Consider the following 17,566-nt stretch of genomic DNA (forward strand, 5'->3'; position numbering starts at 1 on the left):
CCTCCAGAACTGTGAGGGCTGTGGCTCCTGGCAGGGAGAGGGGAGAAGCCCGCCGGGAGGCTACCTCTTCATCTGCCAGCTCACACCTCCCAGGCTTCAAATGCCCCATCTGCTGAATGGGTGGATCTCCGTGTGGGGACACTAACCCAGGTCAGGGGCTGGTCAGGGCCATGCCTGCATGTGATGCCCTATGCAGTGGGGCTGGGAGAGGGGCCCTGGGCTGTGTGTTTGGAGGCAGGCTCAGCCCTTCGATGGGAGACGGCCTGGAGAAGCTTTCCCAACTCTTGTGATAGCCCTAAGGAGAGAACTGGGCTCTGGAGTCAGACCACCGGGGCCCTCCTCCCACCTGTGGGTCTTGCACCAATTTTTTGTCTTTCCTACCTCACAAGCTTGTTGTGAAGGGGAAAGGAGATGACCACTTGACACAGAACTTGTAAGGGTTGGTCCTGGTGTCATGACTGGTCACCCAAGTCATCCTGACCCCATCCTTGCTCTTACCCACATATTTTGTCATTCAGCAAGTCCCTAGGAGGTCACCACAGCACTTTTGCCCTCTGGTCCTCTCCTGCCTGTCACTTCCTCTGTTCTGGTGTCCCATTGTCAGAGAGGCTTCCCTGACCTCCCTACCCAGAGCAGCTGCCTCTCCCCTTACCTGCTTTGCTTTGTGGCACCTGTCACCCCTGATCCTCCAAGGGGAGGCATCTGGCTGTTTCAGTATCTCGAGTGCCTGGTACAGAGTAGCACTCACTCAACTTTTTGTTGTTGTTGTTGTTCTTGTTGTTTGTATTGTGGTAAAATATACATAACATAAAATTTATCATTTTAACCATTTTTAAGTATAGAGCTCAGTGGTATTAAATATATTCACATTGTTGTGCTACCATCACCACCATCCATCTTCAGAACTATTTTTCATCTTCCAAAACTGAAATTCTGTATCCTTTAAACAGTAACTCCCCATTTCCTCCCTCCCCTGCCCCTGACAACCACCATTCGACTTTCTGTCTCTGTGAATTTGACTATTCTAGGTACCTCATGTAAGTGGAATCATACAGTATTTGTCCTTTTGTGACTGGTTTATTTCACTTAGCATCATGTCTTCAAGGTTCATCCATGTTGTAGCATGTGTCAGAATTTCCTTTTCAAAGCTGAATAATATTCCATTATATGCATCTACCACATTTTGTTTATTCATCCATCGATGGACACTTGAGTGGATTCTACCTTTTGGCTATTGTGAATAATGCTGCTATGAAGGAGCGGGAAGCTGCCTTGAGGGAGATAAAGCATAAATCTCTCTGAAAACTTCTGAGTGGTAGCCTAATACCCATTAGAGAGCAGACCAGGTGTGATGGCAATACCCATTTTGCAGATGAGAAAACAGAGTCTTCCCTCAGAGTTAGACCCCATCCCTGCACCCTGGGTCCTCTCTGAGGGAGCAGTCCCTGTGAGCAGAGGTGCATTACAGGTGTTCAATGCAGAGTGCTTTGGGAGTTGGGCAGCAGCTGGGGAGGGAGGACAGAGGGAGACCCTCAGCCTAAGCTGGAAGGTGGGGAGTGGACCTTGGGTACTGCCTGGCCTTTCTGGTCTCTCTGCCTCCTCTACTCCTGTACAGGCAGATCCCAGATGTTCTGGGCTGGCCTGGAATCTGCATTTGGAATCTGCTGTAGAGAAGTGATTCTTAACCTTGGCTATATGTTAGCATCATGTAGAGTCCTTAAAAAATTTCCATGCTTGAACTCCACCCGGAAGAGTCTGATTTAGATGACCCAATCTCCGGGCTTGGTATTGGTCTTTTGTAAAAATCTCCAGGTGAGTCTAACGCACAGGCTGGGAAGGCATTCCTGTCTCCTGGGCCTTGTATGCTGTAGGGCCTGGGCCAGGCTCTCTGCTCACTCAACCCCAGCCCTGAGTTTTAGAAAAGAGGGAGCTGGGACCCTGAGTAGGATGGGGAGTTTACCTTGGGGTCTCTACTCTGAGGGGTCTCCAAGGAGAGAGAACTGCTGACTGTTAGTTACCTGGTGCTGTGTAACAAACTACCCCAAAACTTAGTAGTTTAAAATGGCAATAAACAGTTATTATCCTCATAGTTTCTGTGGGTCAGGAATTTGGAAGCAGTTTAGTTGTTTCTGGTTTGAGATCTCTTAGGAGGTTGCAGTCAAGGTGTTGGCTGGGAGTGCAGTCATCAGAAGGCTTCACTGGGGCTGGTGGATTTGCTTCCAGGGTGGTTCAGTCACATGCTTAGCAGGATGGTTTGGCTGATGGTAGGACTCAGTTCCTTGCCTCTCAGTGGGCTTATGTGGGTTTCCTCACAACATGGTGATTAGCTTCCCCTCTTGTAAGCAGTCTAAGAGAGCAAGGTGGAAGCCACAGTGTGTATTACGCCCTAGTTTTGAAAGTCACACTCCATATTTCTACAATATCCTATTGGCTACACAGATCAGCTTGGGAGGGGACTGTAAGGCATGAGTACCATGAGGGGAGGATCATTGAGGGCCATCTTGGAGGCTGGTGACCATACAGATTGTCCTGTTTTTGCAGTTTCAGCCTCACAGACCTTGCCTGGGAGGAGCAAGTGCCCCCAGTAAGTGGTGTGGCCCTTCTCTCTTACTTGTCTATTCCTCCCTGTCATCAGACCATAGCAGTGCCACTGTGGGGTGGTGTAGTTCTGAGGCCTGGAGGTCTTGCTTTGGAGTCATCATGCAGGAGGGTCTGTGACCTCTCTACTGGCTGGATTTCCCATCCCTACCCATGTCTGATGTCCTGGCCCAGCCATCCCTGTGGTGACCCCACTAGTGTGCAGACTTAGGCCTGTAGGAAAACTAATATAAAAACCATTGCTGCTACGTGCCTGGCTCTGGGCTAAGCATTCTGCATTGTCACACTCAACCCTGTGAGGCAGGGACTCTTCATCCCCATTCTAATGATGAAGAAACTGAGGCTCAGGTCACTCATCTAAAAAGTTGTGGAGCCTCAAACCACTGGTATTCAAAAACAAGGGCCTGTATGAAAACCATGGTGCAATAAAGTATTCCCAAAGGAGGAGGCTATTTAGCAAGCTGAGTCATCAAGGGAAACATAAGGAAAGTGTGTGTGTGTGTGTGTGTGTGTGTGTGTGAGAGAGAGAGAGAGAGAGGGAGGGAAAGACAAAGGGAGGTGGGGAGAGAGGGAAAGGGAGAGAGAGAGAGGAAGAAAGGTGTCTTCCTGGGGTTCCCCAGGGGCCATGGTGACTTGGGTGCCTCAGAACAGGGCTGGTATGGTCTTGAGGCTGGTGTTCTCTCTCCAGATTCAGCCTTTCCCAGGGTAGTGAGTGACCATCTCCCATCAGCCCTCCCCTGCTCATGGCCTGATTTGATGTCACCAAGGGCAGTCTCACACCAACGTAGTCACTGGCATAGTAACCAGTTCTGTGGTCTCTTACATTTCTGTGGTTGATGACTTCCTAGGGGGGGTGGGTTTAGAGTTTGGGTGTCACATCCTGCTCAGAGGGAGGGAATCCAGGCCATGAGGTCTCATCCTAAGGATTGCTAAAGGGAGCCACAGTGAAACCTGTGCCTTTAGGACTTTGCTGAGGAAAAGGAAACTGGCTAATAGGGTCTGGGGTCAGGGCTGGCCTCATTCAAGGTAGGGGTGACTGTTCCCATTCTACAGATGGGGTAACTGAAGCTCAGGTGGTAATGGACTCACCCAAGGGAATGCTGGTTAGGGACAAAAGCTGCTGTCTGGGCAATTTCATCTTCTCCAGGAGTGGCAGCCATCATGTCAGACCCCTGACCTCTCTCTGGGCTGAGGGAGCGTGGGCTGTGCCTGCCTCTGGAAGATCTGGGATCTGAGGGGAAGAATGTGGGCCTTGCTTGCAGAGAGGTGACCTGGCCAGTTAGGACCTCTGTGTGCAGACACACACAAAGATGGGAAACCAGGGCATGCATGGATCAGAGATGGAAGCTGAGCTGGTAGTGCTGGCCCAGATTTTGAGAGGTTCATAGGAGATGTTTAGATGACTAGTACCTGATCTGATCTATTGTCAGAGCATGACCCATTCATTTTTGCTGAAGGTGGATGGGATCTCTAAGATGGAGTTTGGGATAAAGCTCTTTGGGTGTGAGTATAGGGGCAGGAATGCAGTCCTGGACTCTGCCCTGGTCCATCTCCACCTCTGTTTCTCTCTCTACTGCCAGCTGAGCTTTATGCCCATCAGAAAGACCCAACCCTTTCTCTGACTTCTGTCCATGCTTTCTTCCCCTCCTCCACCCCCACTCAGGTAGTCTCCAGTTTCTGTCTCTGCAGGCAGCTATAAGCTGGGGTCCTGAAACAATTCACTCAGGTCTGTCCCACCTTGCAGAGCATCAAGGGGAACAGAAGCCAGCCAGAGCACTCACCTCTCCAGAAATACCTTCCCCTCCTGCCCACCAGTGCCTTTGTGGGCCATGCCTTTGGCTCTGACCTCCCCTCCCTCAAACACTGAGTTTAGGGCTGTCTTTTTCCATGCAATACAGGCTCCCCACTTCTCTTCTGAAAAAGGCTTACAAAGCCTTTTAAAATTGTGTTTTTAGGGACTTTACACATCTGGTTGCAGGGAAGAGGTGTTGGTAATAAAGACATTGTGCTTGGAGAAAAGTCTAAGTGCCAGGAAGGAAGATGGGGCCCCTAGAGCCCCTTCCTCATGTCGGCCTGTGAGGGCCAGAGGACACTGCTGGCTGGAGGGCTCTGCAGAATGAGGCCCCGTGCCTTGTCTCTTTTACTGATTGAGCTTAGGGTTGGCTAACGGCCACTGTATCTGATGCTTACTCCCCACCACTTCCCTGGCCAAGACTGGTGGGATGGTCAGGCTGAGTCAGGGTTGGGGGTCAGTCAAACACAGGTTGTGGGATAGTATGATTGATGTCAATATCAAGGTCCACTCTGATATTAGGGTTGGGGCCAAGGTTGAGGCTGGAGTCTAAGCTCAGGTGAAGACTTGGGTTCTTTTACACATGAAATGGAGCTCTGGGTCCTAGGAGAGGTGGCTCCCTCCTCCGTACTAGTCTCTTTGGGGATTATCCTCCCTCTCCCTCCCACTCTGAGGTGGCCCTGGCAGGTGGCCACACCTTTTACCTGTGCTATCATTTAATTCTCCCAGCAGTCCCACCAGGTAGCTGTACCCCCATTTTACAGATGGGAAAGTTTAAAGACTGAAGGAGGCAGGCAGTTAAGCATCAGATGGGGCTTAGATAACTATGTCCAGGAGGCGGGGTACAGATGCTGTGTCCTTGGGGTGAGTTCAGAGGTATTGGCCAGGTGGGGCCCAGAGAAGGGAAGACACTGGTCTGGGGTCACCTGCCAAGAGAGACTGAGCTGGGGCCCGAATCCAGGTCTCTGGGCTCCCAGGCCAATGTTCTCTCCCTTCCCCCTGTGTCTTCTGGGCTGACAGGCTGCTCCTGCCCTGTCCCCACCTTTATACACCCCAACCTACCTTCCGTGGCTGGCCAGGCCTGGCCCAGAAATCCTACTTCTTTCACTTCCTGGCTGGCTGGCCTGGGTGAGGAGGACTGGGAGGGTCTGGCTGGGAGGAGTTCAGGCTCAGTCTCTCCTTGGGTTTTAGGGGTGGGAGGAGCCTCATGGGCAGACACAGAGCCCCTTTGTCTGGGCCGCTGTGCAAAGCAGCTGGTCTGGGATTTCTGGGCGTTTTTTACATTTGAAGAATAATTGCATTGTCTGGGGGGTCCTCGAGAATCCAAATCCGCACCCCCCCCTCCCCTCCACCCCGCCCCCAAACTGCCAGGCAGTCCAGAGAGATTCCTCAGGACCAGTACCCCAGCTTCCCTCCCCCTCCCTTCCTCCTGTTAGAAGCCTGAGGCAGAGAGGGATTCCTTCAGGGAAACTGAGGTTGGGTTGCTGCCCTAGGGCACTAGGAGTATCTGTTGGGAGGTGACACTTGTAAGTCCCTGATGGGGAAGGTGCAGGTGGCCCCCAAAGCCCTGGACAGAGCTCACATGAGCAAATGTGTGGCTTAGAGGAGAGAAGCCTGCTCATTGGAAAGGGTGGGCCCATTTTTTTTTAATTAATTAATTTCTTTTGGTCGCACCATGCGGCATGTGGGATTTTATTAGTTCGCTGACCAGGGATCCAACTCATGCCCCTTGCATTGGAAGCACAGAGTCTTAACCACTGGACTGCTAGGGAAGTCCCGGGGTGGGCCCATTTTGCAGTGCTTCAGCTTTTGGAGTCTGGACCCTAAGGTCCAGGTGGGCTAAATGCCTTGGCCATACTCTTCTCTGGGAAATGGTCATTCATCCGGGAGTGACCTTGAGGAAAGGACAGGGAGACAGACATATTTGGGAGTAGGCTGTGTTCAGAAGGGAGCCAAGGATGGGCAGACTTCTTCTGTTTCTTCTGAGGGGCAACTCTGGAAGGGTATGGGGCACCTGGGAGGCTGGGCCCCTTGTGGCATTGTTTTTGTTGTAGTGGTCACTGTTAAGGAGGGAAGTGACCTGCTGATTGCCTGATGAGCTGAAGTGGACTCCAACACTGAGGAGGAAGGGGTGTCCTGCACCAACCTGGGCCACTGACCCTCCTTGTGATTCACTCCCAGGGCCTCCTAGTCTTCATCCATCCTTCTTTGGTGACCCTGCCATGGGACAGGGCCTTTCTTCCCTCTTCTTTCCCTGCTGCCTTCTTTCCAATTTGGCTTCTTGGGCAGGTTCAGTCAGGGCAGTGTTGGCTCTGGCCTGCAGGGGGAGGTGGTGGCCTGCAGGCCAGAGAAGTGGGGGTGGGGGTGGGGATGGAGCGAGGTGGGGTAAGGGTGGGAGGCAGTGGGGCATTTGGGCATGTTGAATGGGGGTGGACCTGATTTCTTGAAGCTACTAGGCATGGCCTGCCTGGGGACACGGCGGCCCTAGCCTCCCACCCCTATTTTGCCTTGGAAACAGGAGCAAGTAGGCAAATGTCTGTTGCCCTGTGCCTCCCTCCTCCCTACTCCCCCTCCCTGCCTGGCTGAGCCAACACTTTTTTCTTCTCTCCTTTATCTGCTCAAAAAAGTACAGGGTGTTCTGTTTCTCCTGTGCATACAGATGAAGGAGGGGGATGTTATTTATTTATTTATTTAATTTACTGAAGGCAAGAGAAGGACAGGGAGGCACCAAGGAGCATTAAGTGATTCTTCTTAGGCATTTTCTCATAAGATTAAAAAAATTCCAAAGGAAGAGATGACACAAACCAACAGAAAACAAATGTTCCCCCCCCCCCATCCTGAGATAAGAGGGCCCAAAAGTCCAGTTCAGCATTTAGCTGAGGGCCTAGCACACAGTAGGTGTTGCTACATACAGTTTTCTCTTTCCATTCAGTTTGGACCCCAGGGTACATTGGCTCCATGGGCCATTATGGGGGACCATGAGGCAGACGACTCATTTTTGCCATCTGTGGACTGTGCATGTGGCTTCTCTGGCTTCTTGCGGGGGCCCCAGGGGTTGACAGGCTCATCTGGGACAAAGCCTGTGGAGAGACAGAACTATGGGGTTAGCAGTGAGGGCCAGGGGAATAGGTGACCTATATGGTCCCTGTTTACTTGCTCCCACCATGGCACCATATGTGTGATGTCTATTTGAGTTGAAGGTCTCTAATATGTTGGGAACTTGGGGTTCTTTCTGTGTTCATCTTAAAGGCAGACTGCCTGCCTGCATTTCCCACAATCCATTCCTGAAGCCTGTACCAAAGGCAGTCTATTCATAATTTAGCTACAGAACTTTACAGATGATTTTCCCACACAAGGCTCTTAAAAATGCTGACAATCTCTTGACATCCATATAGGGCCTTATTTAACTGTCACAATAATGCAGTTAGGACAAGCTGGGCCACTTCAGAGAGAAGGAAAGGGAGGCTGGGAAGCCAGGAAGTTCAATTCAGGTAGCCTCCTGGGAATGCACCACTGCCCCAAGCATTCCTTACCTCTACCGAAGGCTGCAGTTTATCCTAATCCCCGGGTTTTCATAGGTGGTGCTCCAGGGAGCCTGGGAGGTTCTGCCATGAGACCTTAGGGACCTCAGAGGGTAGCGGGAACTCCAGTTTCAACCCAGTTACACCCTGGTCTCCACAGGCGCTTTTCGAGAAGGGGTTCCACCAGTAAGGTCTGAAAACCACTGTAGCGATCCCACCCCTTTACTGTGTAAAAGTGGTTGTTTTGGGGAGGGCGGCCTCAGGCTGGGGGTGGGGCTGGAGGCCCAGAGAGCAGCGCACAGGCAGAGCCCCCTAGTCCTGGGGAACTGGGGCGTGGGGGCGAGGTGGGCAGTCTCGACTCTGGCTTAGCATAGCAGGGTGCCCAGCTGTGGAGGCCGTTATCAGCAGCTCTGAGCTCCCTGTGTGTTTACAAACCTGACGCAGAGCACGCTCCTTGCCTGCACCGCGGGGCGGACTCTTCCTCCCTGCTGGCCTCTGGTGCAGGCAGCCACACCCTCACCTCTAATTTTAGTCCTCTAGTCCTCCGCCAGAACCTGGGGGAGGGAGGGGAAGGTGGCAGAGGGGGAGAGGAGGAACGGTAAGGGGGAGGGAGGAAAGGGCTTGCGCCAGCTCTGACCTCCATGCTCCCAGGAGGCCGAACAGAACATCACTGGGACGGGGGTGGGGGGTGGGGGGTGGGGTGGACCGCAGAAGGACAGAAGGACATAGGAGGGAGGAATGGGAAAGCCGGGACACAGGCTCTCCTAGAAGAAGGCAGGGATCCAGGCTGTGTGGGGAGCCCCGGCCTCTGAGGTTCTCCGGGCCTCGGGCGCCACCTTCCGACCCTCTAGGGAACCAGTCCCGCACCGAGTCGGCCGCCTGGGGGTGGGGGGTGGGGTGTGGCTTGGAGGGAGTTTGGGGTGACATTCCTGTCCGTGCCCAGGTGTGGCATCGGCAGGTGAAGTGGGCGGGGGAGGTGCAAGGAGCAGCTTCTCAGACTGAGAATATTTAGAAAAAGACCGCTTTTAAAATCTGTGATAAAAAGATGTTAGAGGTGGGGTGGAAACCTAAGTGGTCAGACCTTGAGGCGTGTGAAGGAGGAAGTTAGCGCACAGTTTTTATTTTATTTTTTATAGTGAACCAGGAATGAATATCTGAATAGTTATTGAGATGTATATGCATACGTATATATAGTGAGTGGCACAAATCCTAAGTATACAACTATGTACATTGTTAACCACCATTCATATAAAGATACATATTCCTTCCACCCCAGAAAGTTCCCTTCTGACCCATTTCACTCATTCCCCTCCTCCCAATCTCTCTTCTGTCATCACAGATTCATTTTACCTCTTCATGAATTTCACATAAATGGAGTCATACCATATGGTGCTCTTTTGTCTCTGGCTTCTTTTGTTCAATGTAATGTTGCTGAGAGTAGTTTAGTTCTGTTTATTGCTGAAGAATATTCCCTTGTATGAATATGCTACAAATAGCACAATATATTTATCTATTCTTCTGTTGATGGACCTTTGGGGTATTTGTTTTTGGTTATCATGAATAAAGCTGCTATGAGCATTCTATGTCTATTTGGTGGAGTATACCCTGTTTCTCTTGGGTGTATTCTTAGGAGTGGGATTGCTGTGTCATAGGAAGGGTTTTACTTAGCTTTATTAGGTATGGGTGACAGCTTTTTATATGCCCCCTGTCCACTGCCCAGCAGCTACTTTCCACTCACATTCACTCCCCTGTTGTTAGGTCCTGGATACTATGGATAGTATGGATAACTAACTGGACAGTATGCAACTTCTGCCACTGAAACCTTAGGCAGCTTGGGTCAGGAAAGGAATGGGGACAGGATCAGATATGAGCGGCCCCTTGGGATGGCCCACAGATACCTTCAAACCCTTGTAGTCACTCCAGGAATAGAAGGGTAGCCTCTCCCAGCCCTGGGGCCAGATTCAGGGACCCCCTTGGCCTCCCGTCAGCTCCCTAGGCTGGCGTCTCTGAGCAAGCTGGCTTAGCGTAACTGTCAATTTGATGTCTGGCCTCTGGTGCCATGGGTCCTCACGGTCCACTGTTTCCTGGGCTCTTTGCTGCTTTGTGGTGACTGAGGGGCTGGGTGGCCTGGGAAAAAAAACTGGAGACCTACCCGGAATAGCAGAGGTTCATTCGATACCAGCCTCGTGGCACTTTCTGGGGGGAGGGTGGGACTGTGTCCTGCCTACCAAATTGCCACCTCATTGAGGCTGTGAAAGACTAGCTGAAAGCAAGAGGAGAGAGAAGACAGGGCAAGGGAGAGTGAGGCAAGGGCCAGGGAAGGGAGGGAGAGCAGAGGGTCTAGTGCAGTGTGTGCAAGTATCCTGGGGTTGGCTCCAGCACACTGAGGTCTGTACAAGCATCCTGGGGTCCATGAGAGCATCCTGAGGTCAGTGTGAGCTGGACCACAGCAGTGGTACTGGGCTGTGCTGGGCTGTGCTAGGCTGTGTTGGTCCAAGGTTAGCAGCACCAGGATCAGTTTCTCCTGATTTTGACCTTGGTGATACACGACCAAGACTCTTGTCTTGCTGACTCTTGTCTCATCCTTGGGGAAGAGGTGGTGCCTAATAGGTTTGAGATGGGATTGATGGATTTCAGGGGTTTGGGGTGGGCTGTCAGTTCTCCTTTTTGATGATGGGGGCCCATGGTGCATCCTGCCTTCCTGTTTCCTTCCCTGTGGCTCCCTCCCTCCTTCCCCACATCCTTTGGAGTTGGCTCTTCTTGCCCAGGTCCTCGGAAGGGATTGAGAGGGCTCAGGGTCCCCCCTTGAAGGCAGAGCCTGTGAGCATCTCTTGGGGCAGGTGGGAAGTGAAGGCAGAGCAGGTGAGCTGTGACCCCCTGCCCCCTGCAGGTTCCTAGGAGGCGAGTGTGGACGGTATGCAAAGTTGTGAATCCAGTGGTGACAGTGCGGATGACCCTCTCAGTCGTGGCCTGCGGAGAAGGGGACAGCCTCGTGTGGTGGTGATCGGCGCTGGCTTGGCTGGCCTGGCTGCTGCCAAAGCACTTCTGGAGCAGGGCTTTACGGATGTCACTGTGCTTGAGGCTTCCAGCCGCATTGGAGGCCGCGTACAGAGCGTGAAACTTGGTAAGTGCCTCAGTTCACCTCAGTCCAGTCATCTCCTAAGGTCACTTCTTATCTCCCAGTGCCCTGGCCTAGCCTGAAATCTCGTTATTTTATCTTCTTCTGGGGGTTAGTGTTCTATCATGCATGCTGCCTGGGCATTTTCCCTTCCTTTGCCCCCCCTCAGCACTCTTCTGAGGTGGGCAGGATGGGGCTCTGGCCTCTATTTTTGGAACACGACCTAGAATTCACAGTGTTTAGGAGGGAAAGGACACCCAGAACCAAACTTTGCAGTGGGTAGACTGGTTTCTATTTCACAAGAAGGGGAATTATGCAAGTTTCTATTAGTTGTTAACTTTTGAGTATGAATTAGTGTATCATGACTGAGAGCTAGCCCTGGGACAATAGGAGCTAAGGGCAGTGGAGGTGGAAGAAGACTTTGGGCCTCCTTGTGAGTGATGGGCAGGTCTTAGGATTGTCCAGGAAGAGGGTCTGTCCAGGTTGCAGAGAAATAAGGCCTCTGGAGAAAGCAGCCAGATAAGAGACATACCCTAGGGGTGGGCAGGTTTTGCCAGGGGTCCTAGAGGGTGGGAAATTGCCTGAAATGCAGGTAGAAGTCAGGGGGGTTTCCCAACCAGGGGGTCTGACCATGAAAATGGCCCACTGGGACCACTCATGGTGGCCTGGAGTGTGTGGGCTACACTGACCCTCCAGAGGATTTTGTGTCTGTTGCTACATGGGCAGCAAGGCCAAGCAGATTCTGTGTGCTTACTTTTGATGAATGGGGCAAATGGCTCAGAGAAGTAGGTGGTCAGACTTAGAATAAGCAGAGGTTGAGGAGCAACCTTCTCTTTTCTTTCAAAAACTTTGATCACATTAAAAGTCTTCCCTTAGAGTATTTCCTGGAAGGTGTATGTGAAGTTATACATACTGTCTTCCCCGGGCACACACAGGAGTATGTGTTGGCAGTGAGGATGAAAGTGCAGTCCAAGGCATGTGCAAACCTGGGGACAGCCAGCTGGGAAGCCCTGAGACTCTTTGCTCAACACCTGATTGGCTGACTAGGAGCCTTAGGGATGGGATGGCTCCATTTGTGGTTCTTGAATCTTGATAAGACATTCAGGGTCTGACATAAAAGCAGAAGACGGGAGGACAAACAGCCCAGTTTCAGTGGTAGTTGACAGCCGAGACGTGCTGTGCAGGGAAGTGATGGTAGAAGGGAGGGAGGTGGAAGGGATGGGGCTGCAGGAGGCTGAGGGTATGCACATGACAGGAAGCCTTCCTCAGAGGGGAGGGAGCTTGGGTGGGCCTCAGGTGATGAGGGGAGTTGGATAGGTAGTGAAAAGAAGGAAGGGGGTAATTGCACACATGGAATTGCACACATGATGTATGTGAAGAATCAGATCAAGGCAGACCCTGCCAGGATACGGGAGAGCAAATCCAGGCAAGGGCGTATGTGTGTGTGTTGTGTGTGCAGACACCCAGGGCTGAAAGCCCAGGCTGCAGTTGGACCTGCAGCAGTGTGAGATGCTAGCTGTGAATCCCGGTGGTAAGGGCAGCGGCGATGACCAGAAGCCCCAAGGACACCGTGAGGTAGATGTGGAGATGGTGCCTGGTACCCTTTGGATGCAGGATGTAACAAGGATGACAAAGGTGAGAGGCCTGTGGGAGAGGGCAGGAAACATCCTCAGACTGAGGCGTACTCTGGGCCACCCCACCTCCTTGTAAAGCTTGGGGGATGGGGTGGAGCACTGACCTTGCTGCTGACCTTGAGCTGATCACCTCGTTCCTGCTTATGCCTGGATACCCCATGCCTGGACATCACTGCCCGGTGACTATGACTTGGAGCTCCCTGGTGTACCCTGGGGAGGGTACAGGCCCCTTTTGCTCCTATTGGGAGCTCAAACCAGGCAAAACACCTTGGGGAGCCTGAGGCTCTAAAGGAGAATTAGTAATAAATGTCCCCAGTGCCCACCCCCCCCACCAGGAACCCCATGGAGGAAGAAGGGCACTGGGTTTCTAGCTTTTCGTGCCTTCTGGTCTGCCCACTTTCCCTGGACAAAGGGACCCACACATTCTTGCCTCTGATTCCAGAGTCACCAGGAAATTCTGTCTTGCTGGCTGTGGCTTGAGGTTGATTGTGTTTTCTCTTGCTCTGTGTTTGGCACATAGATGCACACAGGACTTTTTTTTTTTTTTTTAAGTAACTGATGGTTTAATTAGAAGCAGCCCAGGAAAGAGAAGACACAAAAAAGAGAAATGCCCAGTTCCTGGGGTGAGGGGTGAGTGTTGTCTGTTATAGTGTATTAGATAACTATTGCTGCATAACAGACAACCCTAAAATGTAGTGGCTTAAAACAACACCATTTTATTTGCTGATATTCTGTGGCTCCAGAAATTTGGGTTTCTTTTCATGGTGGTCACAGTCTAAGAGGGTGAGAGTGGAAGCCACAAGGTGTCTTGAGGCCTAGGCTCTGAAACCACAAACATTGCTTTCATTGCATTGTATTAATCAAAGCAAGTCACAAGCCAAGCCCAGAGTCAAGGGGTGCAGAAAGACTCCATCTCTTGATGGCAGGACTGGCAAAGTCACGTTGCAAAGGGCCATGTGTGTAAGAATAGGAGGGATTATTGTGACCATCTTGGCAAAAAAGTTACCACACATGATGTCTTGAATCAGGCCTCCAAAAACAAAACAAAACACCAAAAAATGTTCCTTTCTGTTTTCCTTTCATTGTTTCAGCTTCCCTGGGAGCTAGGCAAGGGAGGAGACAAATGTATCACAGCATGCAGCATGAGAAAAGGAAACTGAGGCCCCGAAGAGGAAATAGGCACAGGCACAGTGACAACTTGCCTCAGAGCATCTGATACCTTGGCTATGGATGGGGTGGTAAAATGAGCCACCAGCCCTGTCCCAACTTGGGCCCAGGAGTTTCCCTCTGCCCCAGTCAGACTCTTAGGGTTCTGCCACCTGTGCCATAGGATGAGAAAGCTTAGTTTTCTCCAGAAGTCTGTTTTAGACTGCCTTGGGGAGGAGTCTTCCAAACTGGAATGTTTGCCCTCTTTCTTCTGCCCCAGACTGAGTTGGGAGGTGACCATTTTCCATCTGGCAGAGTGGCTTAGACCCTTGGGCCACTGGATTTTGAGGAATTGGAATAAGGCCAAATGGGGACCTTGGGTCTGGAAGGCTGGGCCTCCTCACTGGGTATTTCAAGTACCCTTGCTCCCCTCACTGGGCCCATTGTACCCACTGGTACCCATAGAAGTTCTCCTGAGGGGGAGGAGAGGTCTGTTGTCTGGTGTTATCTTAGGAGAGTCTTCTAATTATTCCAGTGAGATGACTTGGTGTCAAATCATAGAGTTATTCAGGGTGGAAGTTAGCTATAAAGTGGAATCCATTTTGTGCCACACATGGCTTCTACTGAGATATTTTCACTGAAGATTTTGGTTCGTTGCTAGAGCGGGACCTAATCCCCTTCCTTTCCCCTGTTGTTGGGGATGGAAGGATCCTCTTGGAGGAAGGAGGGTGAGGCAGTGTTCTGGCCCTCTTCCTTGCCCCTATAAGAGCCTATTGTCGCCATCAGGACACGCCACCTTTGAGCTGGGAGCCACGTGGATCCATGGCTCCCACGGGAATCCCATCTATCATCTAGCAGAAGCCAATGGCCTTCTGGAAGAGACAACTGATGGAGAGCGCAGTGTGGGCCGCATCAGCCTCTACTCCAAGAATGGCGTGGCCTGCTACCTCACCAACCGTGGCTGCAGGATCCCCAAGGATGTGGTTGAGGAATTCAGTGATTTATACAACGAGGTGAGGTATTAGGGGGATAGTTGGGCCCAAGGGTTTGTGGGGCAGGGAGTGCCCTGGCAGTGTGTGTGTGTGTGTGTGTGTGTGTGTGTGTGTGTGTGTGTGTGTATCAGACTTGAGGGGGCTGGGTGACCTGCTTGGGTCTTCTACGATCCTGGTCATGTCTACACATTCTCTGGGCCCTGCATTTGGAAAATCAGGACAATTTGAGGGTAGAATGAAGACAATGAGTGGAGCAGTACTAGGTAAGAGATTATTGATACTCATGATTAAATATTTCCCCAGAAAGTCCTTAAACATCTTTTATTAGATTACTAGGTAAGTGGGTATGATTATTGTTGTTATTGCTCTTGGATACTCTTTTAAATGGTAATTTTAAAATACTTCATTTTCTAATTGTTTCTGGTGTATAGAATTATAACTGCATCTTTTTTTTTTTAATTGAAGTGTAGTTGATTTACAGTATTATATTAGTTTCAGGTGTGCAGCATAGTGATTCAACATTTTTATACATTATACTTCATTTAAAGTTATTACAAAATAATGGTTATATTTCCCTGCTGTGTGCAATATATCCTTGTTGCTTATTTATTTTATACATAATAGTTTGTATCTCTTAATCCCATACCCCTGTCTTGCCCCTCCCCCCTTCCTTCTCTCCACTGGTAACCACTAGTTTGTTCTCTATATCTGAGTCTATTTCTGTTTTGTTCTGTTCATTCGTTTTATTTTTTAGATTCCACATATAAGTGATAACAGAGTATTTGTCTTTCTCTGTCTCACTTATTTCACTAAACCTCTGGGTCCATTCATGTTGTTGCAAATGGCAGATTTTCATTCTTTTTTATGGCTGAGTAAAATTCCATTGTGTGTGTATATATATTATATATATATATATATAACTATAACTAACTATATATTTTATATCTATCTACCTATCTATCTAACATCTTCTTTATCCATTCATCTGTTGATGGGCACTTAGGCTGCTCCCATAGCTTGCCTATTGTAAACAATGTTGCAGTGAACTTTGGGGTATAAGTATCTCTTCAAATTAGTGTTTTCTTTTTCTGTGGATATATACCCAGGAATGGAATTGCTGGGTTATATAGTAGTTCTATTTTTAATTTTTTGAGGAACATCCCTACTGTTTTCCACAGTGGCTGCACCAATTTACATTCCCAGCAATAGTGCACAAGGGTTTCCTTTTCTCCACATCCTCACCAACATTTATTATTTGTGTTCTTTTTTTTTTTTTTAAACATCTTTATTGGAGTATACTTGCTTTACAATGGTGTGTTAGTTTCTGCTTTATAACAAAGTGAATCAGTTATACATATACATATGTTCCCATATCTCTTCCCTCTTGCATCTCCCTCCCTCCCACCCTCCCTATCCCACCCCTGTAGGTGGTCACAAAGCACACAGCTGATCTCCCTGTGCTATGTGGCTGCTTCCCACTAGTTATCTATATTACATTTGGTAGTGTATATATGTCCATGCCACTCTCTCACTTTGTCCCAGCTTACCCATCCCCCTCCCCATGTCCTCAAGTCATTCTCTAGTAAGTCTGTGTCTTTATTCCCGTCTTGCCCCTAGGTTCTTCATGACCTTTTTTTTTTTTTAGATTCCATATATATGTGTTAGCATACGGTATTTGTTTTTCTCTTTCTGACTTACTTCACTCTGTATGACAGACTCTAACTCCATCCACCTCACTACAAATACCTCCATTTCATTTCTTTTTATGGCTGAGTAATATTCCATTGTATATATGTGCCACATCTTCTTTATCCATTCATCTGTCGATGGACACGTAGGTTGCTTCCATGTCCTGGCTATTGTAAATAGAGCTGCAATGAACATTGTGGTACATGACTCTTTTTGAATTACGGTTTTCTCAGGGTATATGCCCAGTAGTGGGGTTGCTGGGTTGTATGGTAGTTCTATTTTTAGTTTTTTAAGGAACCTCCATACTGTTCTCCATAGTGGCTGTATCAATTTACATTCCCACCAACAGTGCAAGAGGGTTCCCTTTTCTCCACACCCTCTCCAGCATTTATTATTTCTAGATTTTTTGATGATGGCCGTTCTGACCGGTGTGAGATGATATCTCATTGTAGTTTTGATTTGCATTTCTCTAATGATTAATGATGTTGAGCATTCTTTCCTGTGTCTGTTGGCAATCTGTATATCTTCTTTGGAGAAATGTCTATTTAGGTCTTCTGCCTATTTTTGGATTGGGTTGTTTGTTTTTTTGTTACTGAGCTGCATGAGCTGCTTGTAAATCTTGGAGATTAATCCTTTGTCAGTTGCTTCATTTGCAAATATTTTCTCCCATTCTGAGGGTTGTCTTTTGGTCTTGTTTATGGTTTCCTTTGCTGTGCAAAAGCTTTTAAGTTTCATTAGGTCCCATTTGTTTATTTGTGTTTTTATTTCCATTTCTCTAGGAGCTGGGTCAAAAAGGATCTTGCTGTGATTTATGTCATACAGTGTTCTGCCTATGTTTTCCTCTAAGAGTTTGATAGTGTCAAGCCTTACACTTAGGTCTTGAATCCATTTTGAGTTTATGTTTGTGTATGGTGTCAGGGAGTGTTCTAATTTCATACTTTTACATGTATCTGTCCAATTTTCCCAGCACCACTTATTGAAGAGGCTGTCTTTTCTCCACTGTATATGCTTGCCTCCTTTATCAAAGATAAGGTGACCATATGTGCGTGGGTTTATCTCTGGGCTTCCTATTCTGT

At 49.4% G+C, this 17,566-nt stretch overlaps 1 protein-coding gene across 6 annotated transcripts in view; it reads left to right on the forward strand.

Annotated features, from left to right (window-relative positions):
- SMOX (spermine oxidase) overlaps positions 1-17,566 on the forward strand; it is a 51,060-nt gene that overhangs the window by 11,840 nt on the left and 21,654 nt on the right. For all 6 annotated transcript variants that reach the window (XR_005016626.1, XM_036827285.1, XM_036827284.1 and 3 more), the window contains exons 2-3: positions 10,802-11,035; positions 14,596-14,822. Coding sequence is in view for 5 of the 6 variants with exons in the window: in XM_036827285.1 (XP_036683180.1) it covers positions 10,828-11,035; positions 14,596-14,822 (435 nt within the window). In the remaining variant the exon portion in view is untranslated. The remainder of the gene's footprint in view (positions 1-10,801; positions 11,036-14,595; positions 14,823-17,566) is intronic.

The sequence above is a fragment of the Balaenoptera musculus genome, chromosome 15 (genome assembly GCF_009873245.2).
Source record: "Balaenoptera musculus isolate JJ_BM4_2016_0621 chromosome 15, mBalMus1.pri.v3, whole genome shotgun sequence".
NCBI classification, from domain to species: domain Eukaryota; kingdom Metazoa; phylum Chordata; class Mammalia; order Artiodactyla; family Balaenopteridae; genus Balaenoptera; species Balaenoptera musculus.